At 37.4% G+C, this 23,352-nt stretch overlaps 1 protein-coding gene and 1 pseudogene across 18 annotated transcripts in view; one reads left to right on the top strand and one right to left on the bottom strand.

The window, feature by feature from the left end:
* Ktn1 (kinectin 1) overlaps positions 1-23,352 on the bottom strand; it is a 95,470-nt gene that overhangs the window by 13,541 nt on the left and 58,577 nt on the right. For 10 of the 18 annotated variants that reach the window (XM_060382160.1, XM_060382159.1, XM_060382162.1 and 7 more), the window contains 13 exons: positions 22,200-22,237; positions 21,182-21,272; positions 21,035-21,103; positions 20,423-20,460; positions 17,142-17,232; positions 13,489-13,557; positions 11,750-11,784; positions 9,342-9,432; positions 7,143-7,229; positions 3,700-3,786; positions 1,580-1,660; positions 861-950; positions 633-725 (listed from right to left, as the gene is read on the bottom strand). In XM_060382160.1, coding sequence (XP_060238143.1) covers positions 633-725; positions 861-950; positions 1,580-1,660; positions 3,700-3,786; positions 7,143-7,229; positions 9,342-9,432; positions 11,750-11,784; positions 13,489-13,557; positions 17,142-17,232; positions 20,423-20,460; positions 21,035-21,103; positions 21,182-21,272; positions 22,200-22,237 — 960 coding nt within the window. The remainder of the gene's footprint in view (positions 1-632; positions 726-860; positions 951-1,579; positions 1,661-3,699; positions 3,787-7,142; positions 7,230-9,341; positions 9,433-11,749; positions 11,785-13,488; positions 13,558-17,141; positions 17,233-20,422; positions 20,461-21,034; positions 21,104-21,181; positions 21,273-22,199; positions 22,238-23,352) is intronic. The other 8 variants (XM_060382164.1, XM_060382167.1, XM_060382168.1 and 5 more) reach the window with 1 other exon arrangement.
* Positions 15,059-15,178, top strand: LOC132653864 (small nucleolar RNA SNORA17; annotated as a pseudogene).

Raw genomic sequence — 23,352 nt, 5'->3', positions numbered from 1 at the left:
GAATTATCAATTAAAGCTCTTAAAAATAAGAGTCTCTCACAACAACTTCATTTCAACACTGTTCGGAACTCACCCATGTGTACTGATCTTATATTAAGAGACAACTAGAGCCACTTAATTTTTGGTAATGATAGCAATCATTATATTTAATCTCCAAAGGTATTAACACAGAACACGACCAGAAACCTACAGCCTGCCTGTACAAAGTAACACACACACATACACAAACCAAAACCATGTGTTTCTTCACTACATCTGTGAAAATGGCAGGAAAATAAAGACTTCCCAGTAACACTTGAGTCACATGAACAGAATGACTTAAACTTTTCTTGAATACAATATAATATGGGTAGATCAGTATATTAAAACTCGTTTTAAACCTGGGGGTCTTGGGCTTGTTATAAGTAGTGCTATCACTTTCAAGCACTCGTCTGCTACACCATGCTTCAGTCACTCTAATGAGTGATTTTCAAATTGGTCAAATTCAGAGTCACCCAGGGCTCCTTTCTAAGATCCACTGCCCCTCCACACACGTATAGAACACAGATGGCCTAGAATGTACCACAGTTCCCAGGAGACACTGGTGGGAGCCAGATGCTCAGTACTGCTGTTCTAAGCTCTTCCTTGAATACCTGCTTAATAGTCCTTCGAGATTCATCAGCTTTAATTTTCCATTTACTTTCTTCTTGTTCCACACTTCGCTGCAACTTCTGTAAAATCCCTTCCTGTGAACAAAGGCAGAATTGTTCTGAAAAAATCATGATTTTCAGTTATTCTAATGTCTGATCACATAGGCCAGGAAGAAATAAGTCAATAATTAAAAAAAAAAAATCAAAATGTAAACTCAAGTCATAGCCTACTGTTTCTGCAAGGACGGATTTGTATTTTTCACATTCTAGCTGTAGCAGTGTGTGCATTTCATCAGCTTCTTTTAACCTATGCTCCAAAACCTGCAAAGAATGAAATAAAAATGACAAATAAGAAGGCTATAGTTGTACTAGATTCACTATCTAATGACATAATAAATGGATGAGAATGATTTATAGCAGAGTGTTTCATTTCAGCCTTCCTCAGCAGCAGCACAGTCGATGACTTTTGGGTGACATCGTGTCCACTTGTGAAGCACTTTTTAAGTCCTCACTAAGAAATGAACCACATATCTACAGCAAGAATATGGCAACAACTAAGTAAACCCGTAAGTAAGCATACCCGTTACAGTGCTTATGCCACACACAATGAAGGTTTTATCTGTACCACCTAGATTTAAAAAATCATGGATCTGCAAACTTTTGGTGGCCAGAGAAAAGGGGGAGGCAAGTTTCTGAATGCTGCTGAGGGTATCTGGGGGTGCTTCAGAAACAGTGAGACTGGCTACCTATCTCAGTTAGGATTCCTTTGAAAATATAAGCTAAAAGGAGACAAGAGTAAATAAACTTTGGTTTCAGAAATGAAGGCACCATATTCTTTCCACTACCCAACTAATTATACACCCTTCCATCACACCAATGTTCCTGAGAACAGGTCAGGTTTGCTGTGCTGCACAGTTTATTTAAATACACAGTTCATTTCCTCAACTAACCTTGACTGCCTCTGCGTCCGAAGTTCCAGCTACACATGCTTTTGCCTTCTTTTCAAAGCCACGTAACCATTCACTGTAAGTCTGTAGGGGAAAAAGGTCAAAGACACTGATTTCCAAAAAAGTCTGCTTTTAAAAGAAATAACCAATGTTGATACAATATTCTTTTGGAATGTATACACCTTACTCGTGTTCATTCAAATGCTGATTTCTCTCCCCAACTATCTGGTTTCAATTCGGACATTACATTGTGATACTTATTCTAAGCATCACATGTCCCAAGTTTGTGTAAACATGCCATTTGTTGTCTAATTTGTCAATTAAAACAACCAGCCACAATGTTGAGCAATGGAGAGGATAGGGTGGGACATCCTGGTTCAGAGTGGGAGGTGAGGAAGAAAGCAGGAGGAGAGTAAGGAGTAGGAGGGAGGAGAGAAGAGGAGAGGAAGCAGGAAGAGAGGAAGAAGTAGGTGGGAGGAGAGGCGCAGAAGCTGGGAGACGAGAAGCTGGAGGAGAGGGCTTGGAACGACATGGAAAAATGACCTGGACCTAAGATATCACTAAAAGCAAGTATAATGGGTGAATTTTAATGGTAGAAACTATGCGGGCTTGGAGGTTTAGGATGGAGGAGCTATTGCCCAGCATTATGTTCTAGGTTAACTAAATAAATCCTAGTCTCTGTGTGGTGATTTGGTTATACAGCTGTTTAGGATTAACCGCAGCTTTACTAAAAGATGTATCAAAAGTAAATATTAATGTCCAAATACAACAAACCAAGCATTTCAAAGCATTAAATCAGATAATTATAAAAGAAACCTACATACATTGTCATCCTTAGGATTTCAAAGGCAAATATAACTTTCACAAATTGAACATAAACCCAGTTTCTAAAAAACTAACAAATAAAAACACTAAAGGTAGGATGCAGCACACTTGCAGGGTATCAGCAGACTAAAAACACCAATTACAAGTTGATCTTATTTTGGTTCTGATTATAAAATAAACTACTTGGTTACTTTTTAGCTGGCATGAGGACTATACATGAAAATTAGGGGAATGACTAAAGTTGTCTAATTAAAGGTGTATTTTTTTAAATAAAACAATTATACCTTAATCTCTTGTGTTGAAATATTTGCAGATAAAATGCTCCGATGCCTGAGTTTCTTCAGGATGATCTGACACTAGGGTTCTCAACCTGTTAATTCACAACCCCTTTGGCAAACCTCTATCTCTAAAAACTAATTACATTACAATTCATAACAACAGCAAAATTACTGTTATGAAGGAGCAATAAAAATAATTTTATGATTTGGGGTCACCACAACATGAGCTGTATTGAAGAGTCCCAGCATTAAGAAGGTTAAGAACTGCTGTCATGTATTAACAAAAGTATGATGGTAATTCATGAAGCGGGTCCTATGATCATTATTATTCCATTGCCTACTTTTGAGTCTATATACACATTATTTTATTAAAAATTTAAGGTTACTTGGGCATGGTGGCTCCCACCTTTAATCCTAGCACTCGGGAGGCAGAAGCAGGCAGAACTCATCAGTTCAAGGCCAGCCTGATCTACAAAGCTACTCCAGGACCCAGTCTCAACAAACAAACAAACAACGACCCCCTCCCAAAGGTCTATCTCACCATTTTAAGAAATTCAGGCCCATTCCCTGGTCTCCTCTGCCCTCAAACACTTGCTGATGCTCTAAACCAGGCACTTTTCTATCCTACTTGAATCATGTTCAACCTCAAGCCAGCTGATTTTTATCAAGAATAGATGAAAATCATGTTGTAAAAATCCTAATTTATAACATTAAAGGACCATTGTTAAAATTAGGAAGTAATCTCTTAAATTAACTATTATTGGTTTTATTGTCCACTCAGGAAAACGAAAAAAAAAAAAAAAAAAAACAAAAAAACACAACCTATTTTCCAAATACATTTATGAGCCATTCGGTTGGATAGACAACAGAAGCCTCAGATTCAGACAGGTAAGCTGTGAACTAAGTCACTGTCGAATGCTCAGAAGTTCATTAGTCACAGGGATACAAATGCAGAAATCAAATGCTACTACCACAACTCCCTACATCATGCTAGATGTTTAAAAAGGAGATTCACCTTACCAAATTAGAAGGAACAGACACCATTGGAAATAATCTTTTGAGAAGTTCTTTGGCCTCTAATTCAACAGCTTCCATGCGTTGTCTTTCCTAAAGCAAAAGATGTACAGGATCAAACTTAAAATGTTAAATGTTAAACAGTTCTGAAAGAGGGAGAGAAAAAAAGCTATAACCTTTTAAGCTTTAATGGAGGGAAGAAAAATCAATTTTCAAAACCTATTTTAATACTGAAAAATATCTATTTTTCTCACTTTATGGAATTAAAACATACCTCCTTGAAGACAAAAATCTGCAAATCTCTAAGGCATAAACAGCAAATAAAACACCACGCAAAGCAGTATATGACAATATGATTTTCTCTTCATTAAAATAAAGGAATCTGTGTTTCCAGGAACACTTCAAACACATACATTCCTTCCTCTCAATGAAACCTCACAGAGGACCTCACCAACGAAGAAGCATCTGGGCAAGGTAACTGAGGCTCAGTGACCAGTAAAGGTTTACAAAAAAAGCACTGATACTTTCCTATGCTGCTCTTTAGGGTAACATGAAACTATTTCTGCTTTTTGTTGTTTTTAAGATTTATTTATTTATTATGCAGCATTTTGTCTACATGTATGCCTGTATACCAGAAGGGAGCACCAGATCTCATTATAGATGGTTATAAGCCACCATGTGGTTGCTAGGAATTGAACTCAGGACCTTTGGAAGAAAAGCCAGTGTTCTTAACCTCTGAGACATCGCTCCTGCCCCAAAACTATTTATGTTAAGCAAAACAAAAGCAAAAGATTGTAATGGGAAGTACAAATGGGAGAGGAGCACTGCCGAGACACTTCACTAATTCAGCTTCCATGCTCAGTAAGAGCGCGTCTTATTGTGTCTACAACTGCAGTGAGCAGGCTGCAGAGGTCACGATTAGTAATGTTTAACCTAAGTGTCTTCATTTTTAACTGACTCCAATTACAAATTTAAAACCACTGTCTGTCAAAATTAGAAAACAATATGACCACATACACATATCCCTTAAATCTAACGTTCAAACTATTTCTACAAAATTAAAAAAAAAAGACACCTATAAAAAATAGAGCAAAAGTAAAACAACTTCACATAGTCCAACAAACAACAAGAGGGTGGCAAGCAAGCAACACCTCTGCCCTTTCACATGCTCTCTGAAATTTGGTTTTAATTTAAGACACACAGGGTTCTATTTAATAAAACTGTAATCATATTAAAATCTCAATTTACACAACAGAAACCAAAATTTCATGTTCTAAACACACTAAAAGATTAGCAATATTTTAGAATAGCTCTTTAACTGAGGTATTTTCAGTAATTTAGTAAAGTCCACCAATCTGTAGGCATATATAACTAACTGCACAAAGTAGGGTATATTCACCTGAAGGAAGCAATTGTTATTTCAGAGATAATTAAGTAACTGTATTTTTTTATAAAGGAAAAAATACTGTACAACAGAAACATCCTGAAACCACATAGAGGAAGACTGTACTCAACAGCCATTAAGTAAGATAATTTATTCTACAGAAAATGCTTTAGCTATAAAGTCTTCATTTGACATAAATTTGGTTGTAAATAGTAATTTCCATTCAACACCTGAAATATATAATTTTAGAAACTGAATTATTTCCTAAGTACCAGCATTGATTAGAATATGTAAAGTACTTTTTATGTAAGTCTGTCATTTACAGTTTCTAACAAGTATTTACTGTTTTAAAAATAACTCCAGGATAAGTTTGATGGTCATGCCTTTACCCTGAAGAGGTAGATTCTTAAGGAGTTTGAAGCTATCCTGTTCTAATTATAGTTCCAGGCCGGCCAAAGCTACTAAACAGGAAAACCCTGTCTTAAAAGAAAAATAAGTAAACAAAAATTTCCAGAAGCTGGTATAGTGAGGTATATGCCTGCAATCCCTGACTTAGGAAGCTGAAGCAAGAAGATCTCAAATATCAGGCCAGCATGGACTACATCCTGAGACTCAATTGCAAAAGATCTGGTTTATGAAAGCTAAACATCTAAGCAAAGTATGCTACTCTGTCTTCTTTGACCACGCCTCACACCTGAAACAGTAACGGTGCTCATACACTCACATCACAATTTGTGACAGTTAATATACCAACATCATTTTATAACCATGTGACGAAAGGATTCTCAATTCTGCTGTGAGAAGACTAAATCTTATCCCCTGTAGATCATTAGCTATGCAAACCGTCACGCACATACTGGAGCTCCCTTCCTTAATTAGAGGATGCAGCAATGTCTTGTGAGGAAAGGCATCAAGAACACATTAGCTCTGACCAGTGAAAAACCCATACTAGAACTCCCCTTGCTGACAGAAATGACTGTACAACAGGAACCTCAAAATCAAACAAGACCTGTGTGGCCAAAAGCTTCACAGTCTGTGGTCTAAATCCCTTTGGCAGTAACAGTTGTCAACTGTCTCAACTTGAAGCGGAATGAAAATTCAAGTATAAATCTATTGCATTAAAGAAATGTAACTATACACATAAAACTGGCAAATAATAAAATTGTGTTCTATTAAGAAACTGTTTCAAATATCTTTAACACTTTGTAACCAAAATGCAATAGATTATCTTGGAACACAAACACTTTCAGAAAGTGGATATGAACCATATGAAATATTCATTAACCTGGCTTCAAAACCCAATATTCATGTTGCACACATACTCAGTTGTCCCAATATTTATATTACTCCTCCATTAGACCATTCTCTCCAGGGGACTTAAGAAGAACAGCCTTTGTTGTTTTGAAGATCAAGGGAACATATGCATCCAAAGTATTTATATCAACTCATCAAGAAAATTCTCATTCATATTAATATTCCATTCTTAATAGGACACAGGTGTCACTACTGTCCAGACACTTCGTAACAGAAAATTTAAGTCTCTATCTTCTGAGGAATCATCCTCAGTAACATACTTCAAATTGACCCTTTTTCTGTACTGTTTTAAGATTTTGCTGTTGTCCTACCTTGTCTCAATCTTTCTGGCATGCTCCAGAAACCCCACTTTACTATATGTTATAGACACATGCTAGGTTTTAAAATTTGTTCCATTAATTCACTTCAATGTCTCCAATTTAGGGACTTCATCGAAGTTTTCTTAACTATGCCAGGTGGCATACCATGTGACAAGGAAGGACCTGCACACAAAGCGTTAAATGAGCTCTTTCCCCTGAAGCTATGCACACCAAGATGCCAACAACGAGGTCATCCCAACACATCAGAGTGGCTAAAATTAAAGTCTTTAGGAGAAGATGAAAAGCAGAGATGAAAAAGTGGATAAATGTGGATGATAAATAGACACTATATTTAACTTGTTTAAATTGCAGTAAAAGGAAATGCTTTAGTCTGATCTAGACAAGCTGCAGATTTTCTCTGTGCATGGGCAGTTCTGGGAGTTAATTACAACCTTGGAAGTCTTGTTCACTTTGTCCTGCAGCATTTTTTCAGTTGATGCCAATGCTTCCATTGCTTCCCAGTTTTTCTCCCGAAGGTCCTAATCATTTTTAGAAAAAATGGTTTCAGTTTTTCCATTATTAAAAGATTTATCCTTTAGCTTCATCAATATTTTGCACTGCATTTAAATGCTGGTCACTGCAAAATTATTTCAATGGGAAAATGTGCATATTAGCAAAAAAAAAAAATGTTTAGAAGTTTAAATGAGAAAAATCAAGATGCCCTCACGTTTTAGTATGCACACCATATATGGCAGTTTTGAAAAACAATTAACTGGGCACATGAGACAAAGAAGAAAGCATTCGAAGGTAAGCACTCCAACCAGAATTATAAGTATGACTTCAAGTTCAAGCATTACAACTAAGGATAGAGCAAATACACAGTATTTCAAAACACTTCTTGTGTAACTATAAAACAGTGTCCAACATGACACTCCCAAACTTCACTAAGTAACTTTTTTTATCCTCTAACCCTATTTTCAATAAAATTAGCACATTTCCAATGTTCTAGGGATGACATAGTAATCCTCTGTGCTCTGTATCTTGGCATGGTCAAGTGTGAATGCCACAAGCAATCAGACACAACTGTACTAGCCAGCTGACTGAAGCAAATGAGGCAGCGGAACTATAAAACGCATTCTTGTTAAGGAGAAACAAGGGGCCATTTTAAAATGAGCTTTGAAAGAATTTCCTTAGCAAATACAGATAAAAACAATATGCTGTTCAGAAATAGGAATCTAAACATAAACAAAAATTAAAAGCCAATAATTACTATTTATTGAAAATTTAGATGCCAAATACTATATTTAGCACTCCACAAATTCTCATTAATCCTTACAACAATTTCTGATGTTTTTATTTCCACTTTATAGATGGGAAACCACAGCTGAAATTAAGAAATCTGGCCGAACGTATGAACCAAATGAGTGGCAAACTAGAGTGGGCTGACGCTGCCCCCTGCTGGCTTCCACTTGTCCTGTCTCTTTTCACAGACTTGAAATCTGCACAGACCTGCAGTGCACAGACTGCACAGACCTGCAATGCTGCTGCCGCTGTGCTAAGTGAATTAAGCTACATTACTTGTGCCCTCCTTACCTCAGAATCCCAGGAAATAAAACAATTAGTTACAATGTTAGAAATTTATTCCAACGTTCATGCCAAATTTTGTGGCTAAGTGATGCTGTTAGTAATTAATATTACAGAACACAGTATTACAGGAAAATGCCAACTCATTATTTAGCAATTTAATACAAACGCTGAAAGATTTAGTTTACACTGAAAAATCATATTACCAATATTTTATCATTAAATAACATTTTGATTTGTTCACAATCTCAAGCATACTTTTGTCTGAAAGAATACTTCTCTAGTGAGACTACTTGCACTCCACTAGTTGCTGTCTTTTGGAAAGAGAGAACTTAAGACATCTAGCTGCACCTACTATTTGTTTGCTTGCTAAAAGTAATGGGATTTATAGTTCTTAAAGAGGCTGTCATTCCCATTTTAGCATACATATATTCAAGTTCTAAAACCACTAGCAGACTTAACTACCAGTATGTGCACTACTGCAAAAAGGTGGTTACAGAAGGCTTTGCAAATGTGATTACAAAGACTAAAACTAATATTTATTTTAGTCTATCAGAAAAAAAAATCCTAGCCCTGTTTTAGTAAAAGAAAATACCTTTGTTTTTACAATAACAAAATTGAAAGACTTATTTTTCTAAACAAAAATGTTAACACAAAGTCAATCATTTAAAAAAAATTTTTTTTAAAGCTCCATACTGAAGCTGGGTGTGGTGGCACACACCTTTAATCCCAACACTCAGGAGGAAGAGGCAGAGACAGGCAGATCTCCTTGAGTTCAAAGACAGCCTATCTAAAAAGGACAGTGAGGGCTGTTACAGAGAGAAATCCTCCCTTGAAAAAACAAAACTCGCTGTACTGGTATTTTTCAGCATAAAAATTCATCTTTTTACTATTAAAAAAATCCTTATAATTACTTTGGCAACACCTCCAAAGACACAAAGAAAGCGAAAGTGCTCTCACCCAAAGATCAAGAAATCTAAAGTAAAAATAGATGCAAACAAAAACCCCTGCCCATCTTTCAACCCTAACATTCTGTAATGGAAATGATTCTCATGAAAGTGGCTTACATTGTTTTTCTTCCTCTGATGTTCAACAGCATTCTTCAAAGAAGCTAACTCATTGCAGAGATCAGCTATTTCTTTCTCTTTGTCTGAAATTCTAAATCAGAATGTAAATATATTTTAAGTAAACAGCATCTAAAATAAACAATAATATAACTTACATATTAGATAAACAGTAATAGATATTTAAATATCAGTATTTTTAATACAAAATAAAAAAACAGCAAGTGATACTTTGAAAAATGCAATTGCAAACAGCTACTGTTTGTCGTAAGAGCCCATCCTATAAATTCTTAATTTCAAAAAGTGATTTTTTTTTTTCAGGCTAGATGTTGCTCCCCAGTAGGTGGAGCGCTTGCCTAGCATGCCCATGGCCCTGCTTTCAATTACCAACACATGCAGCCCACAAATAGGTCTGCAAAGAACCTGCAATATGAGCACTCAGACAGTGAAGCCAGGAAGACCAGAAGTTCCAGGTTATCCTCACTATAATGAGCTCAAGACCAGGCTGGGTTATGTAACTGTCTCAATAGGAGTTGGAGGAATGAATTTAATACAAAGGTGGTCTATATAAGCATTTTTTAAGGCAATTAAATCAGTTGTTACTAAATGGCTCATTAAGCCAATACCATTATATGAAAGTGACCTGGTATCCTCTGGCTATTTTTACCCAATCTTAGGATTTATAGCTTTAATTACTGTTTGTTTTTCTTCTAGTCTTGTTCAGTGCCTTATTTACCAGAAATGCAGAAAGAAAAGGAAATTTTCAGAATTCATTCTGTTATACTTGAGTAGAATGTCCACTCACAAACAGCTTTCTTAAGACTAACGCTGTATACAAAGGGTTACCCAACAACCAATCTGATCCTCCTCACAAAGACTCCTACAATGACAGTTTGGCCCCCACATGGTAGAACTATTTTGAAATTGGTCTGATAGGGCCCTTATCAACAACAACAACAACAAATGTTATCACTAGAGGTGGGTCAATGAAGGTATCTTGTTCCCAAACCAGTGCCTCTGAGGTGGGGCTCCTAATACCTGTTCTCCCCATTACAGCACAGAGTTAGTAGAAGTAAGGACGATGGACTACCAAGCATCTGGTCACAGTAATAAGTATGATTAACATAGTATTACTACTAGTTTTCGGTTTTCTGTTGTTTTTTGATTTGTTTTGTTTTATTTGACAAAGGTGCTTTGAGACAAAGTCAAACTATGTTGACAAGGTTGGTCTAACTGCAAGTGATCCTCCTGCCTCATCATACCAAACAGCTGGAATTACAGGTATGAACCACCGTGCAAGTCTCCTTCTTCCACAATTTTAAAAAGTTTAAAAATTAAAGTAGGGGCTAGAGTGATAGTTCAGTAGTTAAGAACAGTTGTTGCTCTTGCAGAGGACACAACTTCAGTTCCCAGCACCCAGGTCAGGCCAATTACAACTACTTTTAACTCCAGTGTCCTCTTTTGACATCCAAGGCCACTGTACGAGGCTTATGGTCATAAACAGACAAGCAAGAAAACACAAATACATATAAGAAAAAAAAAACTTCACATATATACAATAGAGAGTAACAACATAAAACTGGGACCTCTATGGTCCCTGAAGCCACTATCAGCTTATTATAGAAAATGTTTGCATTCTAACTTCATACAGTCAAACTCCAGACAAACAACAAATGGCTACTAAATGGCTACTAAATGGCCAACCTTACAAACAATCTAAAATGGAAGAATATTTAGACTCCTGTCACTTATTGATACACTTAATATAGTTGTCATTTAGCATTTTGAAACAAACTATAAGCAGAAATGACTTTCAATTAGTAGCCTCTTAAAGAAATCAGAGGCCAACAAGGAAAAAATGTTTCTGTTTCTTAAAAAGAGAACCATAAAGCAGAGGGAGGAGGGAGGGTGGGATTGGGAGGGGAGGAGGGAGGGGCTTATGGGGGGATGCAGAATGAATAAAGTGTAATTGATGAAAAATTAAAAAAAAAAAAAAAGAGAACCATAACAACTCTCAAGTTTTCGTAAAAACACAGTGGTAGGGCCAGAGTCTGCAGCACTCATCTAGAGTGGGACACAAGAGAAAAGCAAGCCGAGAGGATGAGGACGGTGCTGGGCTGATCCAGAGCAAGCTCCAGCCCATCTGAATTTGCTGAAGTCTCCAGAAGACAGGAGGAGGGAAAGCAAGCCCTAATATCTCCCTCACCAAAATACTGGGAGAGAAAGACATGCCTCAAACTGTGCACAATGAACAAAAGCACAGCTACACTTGACAGCCTGCAGCCCAGAGCACCCGAAGACAACTCATACATTTAGACAAGCATTTACAGTTACAGTAAATTCCTGTCTCAGGGTAATTTAGCACTCAACTCTATATAACACACCAAACTCCAAATCAAAGAATTACTTACACTCTTTGCAATTCCTCCTGAGAGGGAAAAGATGCCTATTAAAAGAGTTAAATATTAGTTTAAAATAAAGCTTTCTGCAACATAACAATTAAATTCTTCTTCAAGATATGTCAACACCAAACTTAAAAATATCATATATTCCATTATACCATCACCCCGACTTTAATCAAGTGGTTTTAATAAAAACATTCACAAATTTATAAGTGGCGAGTGTTAAGTCTAAATCTTAATATTACTCCAAAAGTCTTTATTTAGTAAGAACTTACAAATTTCTTACTGTAAAGCACTGAGGTACTTTTCATATTGGCTTCTAAAACTATCTAAATGAAATCAACAAATAAATTAAGAAAAGGTAGTTTTCTCACATTCAACAAAAAAGTGATTTTATATAATATGCAAAGGTATACAGCTTTCACATATAGGAAACATAGAATGTTAACTCGTCAAACTCAGCTACAAGAAACTGCTTATCAACAGGGAGTCTTAATTGTTTCTCAAAATGCATTCTGGTCTACCTATTCACGTTCATAAAAACAGTGAGTAACACATACTTTAATAGGGCTTGAGACTTTGTTTAGTGGTAGTTCAGGGCCCCTGGGTTCAACCTCCAAACTCCAAAAACGTTTGTGTTGTCACATACACATACATAACTTCTTAAAGAACATACTTTCTGTTTTTACCAGACAGAAATACATATTCCAGGACATATTAGTGCTAGAGCATTACTTTTAATTCCTATATTACATTTCTATTAGTTTCTTTCCAATTACTGATGTTTTAAGGAAAGAAGAAACTTAAGATTCAAACAGACCTCTGCAAGACATTGTTAACTTCCTAAGAAAAGCATTCTATAAGATAGGGGCATATGCAAACATATTAGCATGTGTGTGTATAACAGAGATGGATCAGAGCACACATCCCCATCTGTTCAATAGAGCCAGACCACCAACCAGAGTACAAATGCACACACATGTATATTACAATGGAGCAGGAACACTGAGGGCATACACATGCATACATGTGTGTATTATAATGGAGCTGGAACACCTATCGGCATATACACATACAAACATGTATTATAACAGAGTTGGAACAGTGATCAGCACACATGTGTGTATAATAAAGCTGGAACAGGACACATACATAAGTGTATTAGCTGTGACACTAATCAGAGCATACAAGCACACAAATGTATATAACAGAGCTATAACTGATCCTGATCAGAGCACACATGCACATACATGTGTACACAGTCAAGCTGGAACACTGATCAGAGTGCATGTGCGTGCACACACATGTATGCACATAAACAGAGCTGGAGCACTGATCAGAGCTCACAGCTACACACACGTGTGATTACAAAGCATACATGCAAACACTTATATATTATAATGGAACATTGGAACACTGATCAGAGCAGACATTTGTACACGTGCACACACAGTAGAGCTGGAATATTGATCAGAGCACACAAATGTACATGTGCATATAGTAGAACTGGAACATTGATCAGAGCACACACATGTATATAATCAAGCTGAAACACTATAGTAACATTCCTTGAACATATTTTATAAACTATACATTATTTTGTCTTAGACACTGTACAGTAAATTGCTTTTATAGAAAATTTGATAAATAGGAGAACCACCATTTTACACTCTGTGAACATTTAAGCATGACAAGTAAGTATAAACAGTCGCCAACACAGTAAAAGTGAGACATGGAATAGTACTTACCTGTTGGTGATTCTGCTGACTAAGTTGTTCAACTTTGGATTTAAATAATTTATTTTCATCTTGTACTTCCTAATAAAACAAAAATTAAAGATGAATGCCTAGACAGAGATTATGACTTTTCTATATAGGCTTTTAAAATGTCATACAGTCTAGAAAAATTCCAAAATAGTAACAATTTTTAAAGGATGGTCTGAGCCACATTAAAACATACTAAATAACAGCAGTTGAATTTAGTCCACGTCTGGGAAGGGGTAAGTCTCAGCAGAATGAACTGACAGGACGCCTACAAGATCTAACTGGCATGCTTCTGGCGAGGCAAGGGTTCTCAAGGGTCACACTGCAGCACCTGCTGGCTCCAAACAGGGCAGGTCACCCTGAGAGGTCTGCGCCTACTGCTGACTAGAGAGCCTGGGAAACAGGCACTGCAGTGCCCCATGATTCAATAGAACAGTTAACTCAACTCTCTTTCCTAAGGTTAGAATGCTCCTCTCACAACTCTGTGCGCTAAATTACATATAAATAAAAATATATAATGAAAATTATACTTACTACAAGGAAACACAAAAATGTTCATAACCACAAAATGAAGAGATCTTTCCTCCTGAGACTTAAAACAGTTCACTGCTTATATTTCAATGTATAAACATTCTCAATTTGGAAGAGGGAATGGTATGTGAAGGAAGTCAAACCTCACATAATAACAAAATGTTTTCCATAATACATAAAAAAAAAAAACTCATAACTTAGTTTGGCGTCCCAGAAAAAAAACTATAGACCAAAATTAAATTAGCAATTAACACACAAATGACTTAAACATACTAAGAAATCTCATCTTCTCTCAGTCTAAAGCAATTTAAATTGATCCCTTTCTTCAGATATGATATCACATCTGTACCTTTTGTCAGTTTTGGACAAGAGTATAGAGTAAGTAAGAACATGGTCAAGAAGCAATTCAGCATGGCCTAACAAAACTAAACATACGTCTACTTAAGTAAGCTGGGAGCACGACAAAACAATGGCTCGCCCAAAAGCAACTACAAATTTGCTGCCCCTTCAGGTCATTGTCCTGTGAGTTCTTTGAACAGTAACTACATGAAAAGTGAGATCTGAGCTTCTGTTAAAACTACTGATATCTCAGAAAACAAAGCAAACTTATAGAAAGCATTAATACAAAATTTTACTTCTAGGAAAGTATCAGACAAATAGTACTCAAAATACTATCTGTAAATATGATGTAAAGATAGCCTCTGAAGTATAGTTTGTAACAGGAGAACAACCCTAAGTACATTAGGTAACTTTATCATCTGGTAGCTGGGCATGGTTACTCACACCGTTAATTCCAACACTCAAGCTCAAAGGCAGGAGATACACAGTTTGAGGCTAGTCTGAGTTCCACAGCAAGTTCAAGGCCAGGCTGAGCTGCATAAACTAGACACTGTCTCAAAAAACTCCAAAAACCAAAAGCCAGTAATGTAGGTAAGTGGTAGAGTATTTGTCTAGCATGTCCAAGAGCTTGTATTCCTTCCATTTGAAAAGCACAAAACAAACTGTTAGAAAGTAGAGAAAGGCTCCTACTCCTACAGGCATTGCAGGTGTGGCTACTGTGGCACATTTGCACCAGTAGGTGGAAGAGAGGAGAAAGGCTCAGTGTTCTTCCCTATGAACAATGAAGGATTAATACCCTAACATTCTCTGAAAAAAGCAATCATGAGATGAACATTAGTCTGGCATTAGGCAGGCCTGGACAGGATGAGGAGGAAGCCATAGATTAGAAGAACCCCACGTGTGACAATGGGCCCGGACAGAAGTGAGCCCGAGACAACCACCACTCTGGCACCATGGGGACCCTGAGATGACCCCTGCCCAGGGCCACAATGCACAAGCAGGACATAGCACTCCTGAACCACAGCACTCAGACACTCAGAAACCCTGAGCACCAGTAAGAGGAGCAAGTGTGTAGAAATGGAAGAGAAAGAAAAACAGAAGAATGTGGGCACAATGAAGAGGCAGAACTGAAGACTGGAGGATAGTGAGAAGCAGCCTGTTATGAGTAGCAGTACTTGCGACCTGACTTGCACTGCCACCGTGGGGCCAAATCTGGGTATATGGCCCTGCAGCAGCAGGGGTCTATTACCATTAAAGGCCAGGCAGACATCCTTGGTCTGGGCTGCCATCTGGGGACATGTTGATGTCTGAGGGCTATGCAGAACTGGCCCCAACCCTTACCTGGGCATCTTCGGAGAGCTGTCCCTAGGGGCATGAGAATAAGCAAGGTAACTCCATCCCTAGCCAGCTGCAGTCCTCCAGACAGCAGGTCCTACACACTGCAGGAGTTGCAAGTAAACCATCCCTGAGGATACAAGTGTGGGAGGGCTGGCCCAGAGAGCTGGTCATGCCTCTTACCAGCTACAGTACTTGGGAGAAGAGACCCTGTACCTGGCCTAGGTAGCATAGTAGCAAGACCCTGGGGGACAAGAGGGGCAGACAAGTCAGCCCCAAGGGACTGAGTATGGGAAAGCTGGCCCCAACACTTGTCTGTGGTGACATGAGCAAGAGAGAAGAGTCCCCCACCGCCATAGCAATGTACAGCAAGCAGAGGAGCTGGCCCTGCCCCTCACCTGCTACAGCACTCAGGAGAGCAGGCTCTTACTTGGCCAGCACAGTAGAGCTGGCCCTAGTTATGGGGAAAGCAGGTGAGGTGACCCGAGGGAATGAGCAAAGAAGAGCTGGCACTGCCTCTTATCTGCTGGGCAGTGGCAGGAACCAGGAGAGATACCCTCCTCCCCTTCCTAGTCCCTCATCATCTACGGCAGGAGGGAAAACTGGCCCCAGGGTCATGAGAGTAGAACTGGGCCTTGTCCCTCACTGGCTGCAATACTCAGAAAAACAGGGCCTGCACCTCTCCTAGACAGCAGGATAGAGCTGGTATTAATTTGCAGAGGTTGCAGGTGAGCCAGCCCACAGGGCTTGAGAGTGGAAAAGCTGTATAGATGACTAGCTCAGATAACTCTCAGGCCCAAATCCAGGGATTTGAACTGGCCCACCCCAGTATCTACCCCATCAATGGACTGCTGGAGTGCATGAAGAGGCCAGTTCTAGAGAGCCAAAACTATAGGATCTCCATGACACAGGACAACAACAGGATATCCAAGAGGACTCCCAGTGAGGATCCAGTATTGATAGAGTAGCAGAAACCAGAGGCTTCAAATCAGACCAATGAGTCACTGCAATGAACACTGCAAGCAAAGAAGTATGGACAAAAGGGTATACTGTGGGACACACTGTCATACACTACAGCTTCCACAAGATTTTTTTTTCTTCTTTTGGGGGGTTATTGCAAGGGTGGAACACGGGTAGGAGTGTAGAAGGAGACAGGGTGAGACTGAGGTGTACGATATGAAATTCACAAGGAACCAATAAAAAGTTTTTTTTAAGCAGAAAAAGGTATTTATTTGAAAAGTCTTAACACTAGAACTTACCAAGCACTTTCTCAAAAGATAGAACCAGCCCACAAAATACTCACCTTTGAAACAAGACCCACAATGAACAGAAATGGCTCATTATATCTTTTTACATAACTCTATATCCTTTTATAGCAGTTAACAACCAAAGATAATAACTCATTTAATAATTAATTTTAAGTAATCACTTACCTGTAACAGCTTTGATTTGTTAGAAAGATCACTCTCTGTGTCTTTCAATATAGCTTCTATTCTCTTAATTTCATTTTCCTTTTCTTTCAACCTAGAATTTTTATAAAGACTTTATTTTACTGATGTACAAAGAAAAGGAGAAACCAAGCTCTGATGTCACCCCTAAGAAAAAGGACAGCACAAACAATGCCTATCAGCCATTTGTTTCTGTACTCTATCAAGTCAGAATTTGTTTTAAAAGACAGTATTTCCAAAGTCATTCTACTTCCTAGTCAAGAACAATTTATAACAATCTATATTTTACTCTAACACTTCTTAAGTAAGGATGGCTTTATATAAGAGAAAAAGTTAAAATAAATGCTAAGTGCAAAACAGTACTTCAGCTATTATTAAAACAAACAAACAAAAAACTACTTTAAAAAGCAAAGGAGCCAGGCAGTGATAGTACACCTCTTTAATCCCAGCATAAGGGAGGCCGAGACAGGTAGATATCTGAGTTCAAGGCCAGCCTAATCTACAGAGAGAGGTCCAGGACAACTAGAGCAACTACATAAAGAAACCCTGTCTTGACCACTCCCCCCCCCAAAAAATAAAGAAATAAAGAAAGAAATTTTGCTTTTAGAAATCTTAGACATATGGGCTGGACAGCTGACTAAGAGGTTAAGAGCACTGGCTGTTCTTCCAGAGATCCTGAGTTCAATCCCCCACAACCACATGGGGGCTCACAACCATCTATAATGAGACCTAGGGGCCTCTTCTGATATTGTAGATGTACATGCAGATAGAACATTATACACATAATAAATAATCTTTTTAAAAAAGAAAAAAAAAACCTTAGACATAATTCATTAACCCTGGAAGTTATAGAACACTCAAGCCTTGTGCTACAAATATGTGCATACTATTTAATATTTCCTTAGCCAATTTTTTTTCTCCTTTTCAAAACATTTTAGTACATGCATTTTATCTGTCTGTCTGTCTATCTATCTATCTATCTATCTATCTATCTATCTACCTACCTACCTACCTACCTACCTACCTATCTATCTATCTATCTGGGGTAGATATACAGGTGCTGTAGTACCTGGAGGTCAGAAAACAATCTCTCCTTCTACTGTGTGTGTTGTATGTGTGTATGATGTCCCTGTGTGCCACAGCATGAAGAAGTCAGTTTTTTCTTTAAACCAAGTGATTCGTGGGATTCCAAACTTAGACAGTCAAGCTAGGAAGCAAGCACCATTAATCACAGAGTCTTCCCTTACACAATCTTGATGTAAAGCTTCAATTCAGCCCACGCTAATTTCAATGGCCATTATCATTCTGAGGAGGAGAGCTTTCTCAATGCTGAACACTACTAAATGATTTACTCCTCAGGGATAGAACCTATCTTTATTCATTTCCCCAATGTGTGGAGACATACAACACTCATCAAGTATTTGCTGAGCACTACTTTTATCTCTCCTTAGTTGAAAAAGTGTCAGGACATTTATAGGTACTTCCAAAAAAAAAATAAAAACCAATAACATACATGAAGTTTAGAATGGGGAAAAACAGAACAGAAAGCCAGACCTGTTGGCACATGACTGCATTCAAGAAGCTAAGGTAGAAAGACTACCATGTGTTCAAGGCCAGCCTGAGCTACAAAGAAGACCTTGTTTCCTGAAAATACAAAAGGATGAAGGAGAAGGAGAGGGGCAGGATAAAAAGAAAGTGAGCGAGAGAAAGAAAATAAAAAAAAAAAATAGATGGAAAAAGACAGGGCAAGTCTTAGATGTACACTGCTAAGTAAAGACAATCTGAAAGAATGTGTGTGCTGTACAGCCCCAGCTAGGGCACTCTGGAAAAGGTAAAAGGTAAAACTACAGCTTAGTCAGTGGCTCCCAGGTTTTCAAGGAAAATAATGGCTGGAGAGTAAACAGAGTGGGAGGAAGGAAAAAAAAGGATGAAAAAGGTAGACAAAAGATATTTTAGGAGAATGTAACTATCCTGCACGATACTGTACAGATAGATTGTTCTTACACATTTGTTAAAGCCTAATGGAAAGCGAGGTGTTTAGCTGCTAACAACTGTAGTGTTGTTTGTTCATCAGTGGTAATAGATGCACCACATCAATGCTGATATGTTAGTAACCCGAGGAATGGGACTGATAATACACAATCTATAATGCTTAATCTTTTCTCTAGATCTAAAAGTGCATCCCCCAAAATAAAGTCTAATAATTTTACACACTTACACACACACACACACACACACACACAAGGTCAAGAGCTCGGTACAGCAATGTACTTGGGAAGTACAGGCAGGAAAATTTCTGAGTCTCAGGCCAGCCAGGGCTACACAGTGAGACCCTATCTTAAAAAAGAAATAACAAAACAGGACAGGAAACATGAAGGATGAAAATAAACCCAAAACTATGTACTTTAGTGATTACACCAAGCCCAACAATCTCAAATCTCAATTCAATCCACAGGTCAACATATTGACAGAAAAAAACTGATCCCCACAAGTTGTCCTGTAGACCACATACACCCACCACGGCTGAAACACCCACACATGCACATACAAAAATAAATTCTTATTTAAAGTTTTTATCCAAAAACTTGGGACCCAGTTGCCCTTCTTTACCATTCTGCGGTTGTATAGTTTAAGAAAAACAACTTCTGTTGACCATGGTGGCTCAAACATATACTCACAACAGTCAGGAGGAGGAGGTGTAGGATCAGTTAGTCTGAGGACAGCCTGATCTACCTAGTAAGTTCTAAGCCAGTCTGTGTAACCAAGTGAGGCTGTGTTTCAAAAAAAGACTTTTGCATATTAAAGAAAAAAATACTGTTCTAGTATGAACTTCTGAGGACACAGACTTCTGTGATGCTGACTAGTGGTGATAAATTTTATTATTCAGCACAGAACTAGCTTGAAAGATCCACATTTATCTAAAAGCAAGTACAATTATAAAATACCCATTATTTGTTAGGGCTAAGATTACCCTCTGATTAAATAGAAATCAATTAATTTCCTCTTTATAACAACTGCATGATTTGTTTTTTAAAAGTCTGTATTTGCAGAAAGAAGATTAGAGAAAATGAACAAATCTTTATGTATTCTAAAGCATTTAAAGGGTCTCTGCTTTATCACACAGCAAGCAGAAACTTCTCTTATTTGTCTCTAGACTACAATTAGTACTTAACCATGAAATCAATAACCTTTCAAAGACACATAAAAATGAATTTTAAGCACATCCTGGCACACCTCATCAAAGGACTAACTAAAAGTAGACTTACATATTTTCAAGTTCTTCAAATCGTGGTGTCGAACACACCTAAGGAACATCAAAACCAGCCAGGTATTACAATATATATGCAGAACCACCAAACTATAAAATAAAAATATAACTATGTGGAAATTTTAAAATTAGGTTGTTTATAAAAAATGAAATGTTCTCCTTTTTCTCTTTGCCTAGTTTTTTGAAACAGGAACTCATTATGTAGCCCACCCTGGCCTTAAGTGCAAAGTGATCCTTTTCTTCAGCATTCCATGGGATGGGATCATAGGTGTGAGCCACCAAGGCTGTGAGTTTACCTGATCAAACTTAACTTTTAAAAAGCATTTCAAAGGACCACAGATTAGTATACCAAATAAGCACAGTTAAGCATAAGCCTGAGTACATTTGACTAAGGAAAAAAAAAAAGAAAAAGAAAATGTTTATACTATTAGCTTGAAAAATCAGGCAGTTAAACTTAGTTTGACAGTAATAAAAGTTAACTTACTTTATCAGCAATAACTCAACTATGGCACAACATAGAAACTGAGAACATATACCTTCTTACTTTCTAGAACAATACATAGAATGGCACATTGCTTAAGTAGCACACTGCCATCTGTTTATACTGTACCTCTGGCAAATTAGGCTGTGCTACCTCTTGAACATGAGCCTTTAGAGATTCATTTTCTTCCTGAAGCTCCTTAAAAAGAATAGATGTGAATTGATACTCAAATATCAGGAAAAGGGTTGTCTTTGCTTTTTGTTTTTAGCTTCTCACCTGTATTCGTTTCCCTCTATCTGTCAGGTCTTGGTCTTTGACTTCTAAAGTAGCCTTCATGGTGTTCACCTGTTCTTCCTTGCCTCTTAATCTGACAAGTTATTAAGAGTGATAAATCAAAATTTTACATGAATATAAATAGCAAAAGTACTAAAGAGTACAAAAATATTTCAGGTATTCTTACAGTCCAATTCAACTAGACTATGGTAGAAATACAAATAAATGGGCTGGAGAGATGGCTTGGAGGTTAAGAGCACTGACTGCTGTTCCAGAGGTTCTGAGTTCAATTTCCAAAAATCACATGGTGGCTCACAACCATCTCTAATATGATCTACTGCCCTCCTCTGGCATGCAGGTGTATATGCATGGAGAGCACTATATACATAATTAATCAATACGTCTTTAAAATAAAAAAGAAATAAATATATTTTATATATAAATTTCATACATGAACTATAAAGGAATACAAGATGAGACATCAAATTGAAAAGTACAAGATAATTATAGAAAGAAACCTATCACTGAATCTACAGAGCTTAGATAAATTAGAGTAGCTGTCCTCTGACTCTATGTCATCCCATCTAGGCAGCATCAGTAATCCACACAGCTTAGTAAACTGGCTTAGGTGTCAATGCATAGTCAGTTTCACATGGTCATCAAAATGAGGACAAAGGGACATCTCCACCTAAGGTACTCAGAAATAAAAGAATGAGAGTTCTCACACCATCTCCTTCCCACAAAATAACTAATTAGTTAATTAATTAAAAAATAGCAGTGGGTAAAATATGAGAACCAAAAACTTTTTAAAAAGCCTAAAATCTAGTAAAAAGATATCTTAACCTTCATTTATTAAAAAAAAAAAAAAAAAAGCCTAACATCTTTTGAAACAATTTGGATTTCGTATTTTCCAGAACACTGGAATCAAATATTTAAAACAAAACAAAAAACTTATAATTTTTATTAAATTTAACTTGCAGGAAAGAGATATTTATAGGAAAACAAGACAAATGTTACTTACAAGTTCTGAAGCTCCTGAACTTGAGAAGTGACAGATAACTAAAACACAAAGCACAAAAAAAGTAATTCACAATCCTATCAAGCTTGATGTTATCTTTATACGCTTCAAAATACAAAAGTCTAAGCTAAATTGATCATGCCAACATAAGATGTGTTTGCATTTCACCCCCTCTTGTTCCAGTGACAGTAAAAGTAACAAAGTAAAAAAAAATATTAACAGGGAGGTCTTAAGGTAAGGAAGATGTTACAAACAGCACCCTGCATAAGGTGGTACAGCTGACTACACAGTCTTCATCAACTTAACTCTCCACTCACCTCCATACAATATCCAGTTTTCAAGAACATCTGCTCTACAGTAGCCTAGAGTCTTCCTTAATTTCATGGTTACTTATATATTTACTTATGATTTTTTTTGTATATGTTAAATGCATGTGGGCATGTATGCAAATATGGAGAGGTCAGAGATCAACATTGTGAATCGAGACTTTTATTGCTCTTCACCTTATCTTCTGACACAAAGTCCCTAACTGAGCCTAAAGCTCTCCAATCTGGTTAACATGGCTAGCCAGTGAGGCCCTAAGATTGTCCTGTCTCTACTCTCTAGGTTACAGCTGTGTGCTTCCGTGATTGGCCTTTTACTCAGGATCTGGGTATCTGAACTCATCCTCGTGCTGGCATAGTAAGCACTTTATCTGCTGAGCCATCTTTCCAGCCCCTAGTAAGTCAAAGGCACTCTAGCATTAATCCCATTGCCTCTTGGCCTTGGTTCTTAGGTCAGCTCTGTGAGGAGTCTATGCTGAAGTCTCAGTCACTGAGTACACTAGCTCCAATCCTAGCACAGGGCTTTGACAAACTGTTGGATCAATCCAATGGATGTACAAAATCATCTCTCCCATACAATCTAACCATTTTAATAAGGACTAGTCAGGTTAAATCTCATAAAACTCATCTACCAAGTAAATATCTACTTCTAGGATCTCCACAGAAGCATCTGATCCATGCAGTTTCCTTTACCAAGTGTTGTGTTTTGCATTATAAACTGACTTAAATCAAACATTAATACAGGAAACTTTTTCTAGAAAAAAAAAAGGCTTAGTAAAAGGCTTAAAAAGGACTATAAACAAATACAGTAGTAGCAAACTAGTAAAGATGAA

Source organism: Meriones unguiculatus, chromosome 4, assembly GCF_030254825.1.
Source record: "Meriones unguiculatus strain TT.TT164.6M chromosome 4, Bangor_MerUng_6.1, whole genome shotgun sequence".
NCBI lineage: Eukaryota > Metazoa > Chordata > Mammalia > Rodentia > Muridae > Meriones > Meriones unguiculatus.
Note: the sequence above shows the minus strand (reverse complement) of the source record. Positions and strands in the feature narration are given on the sequence as shown.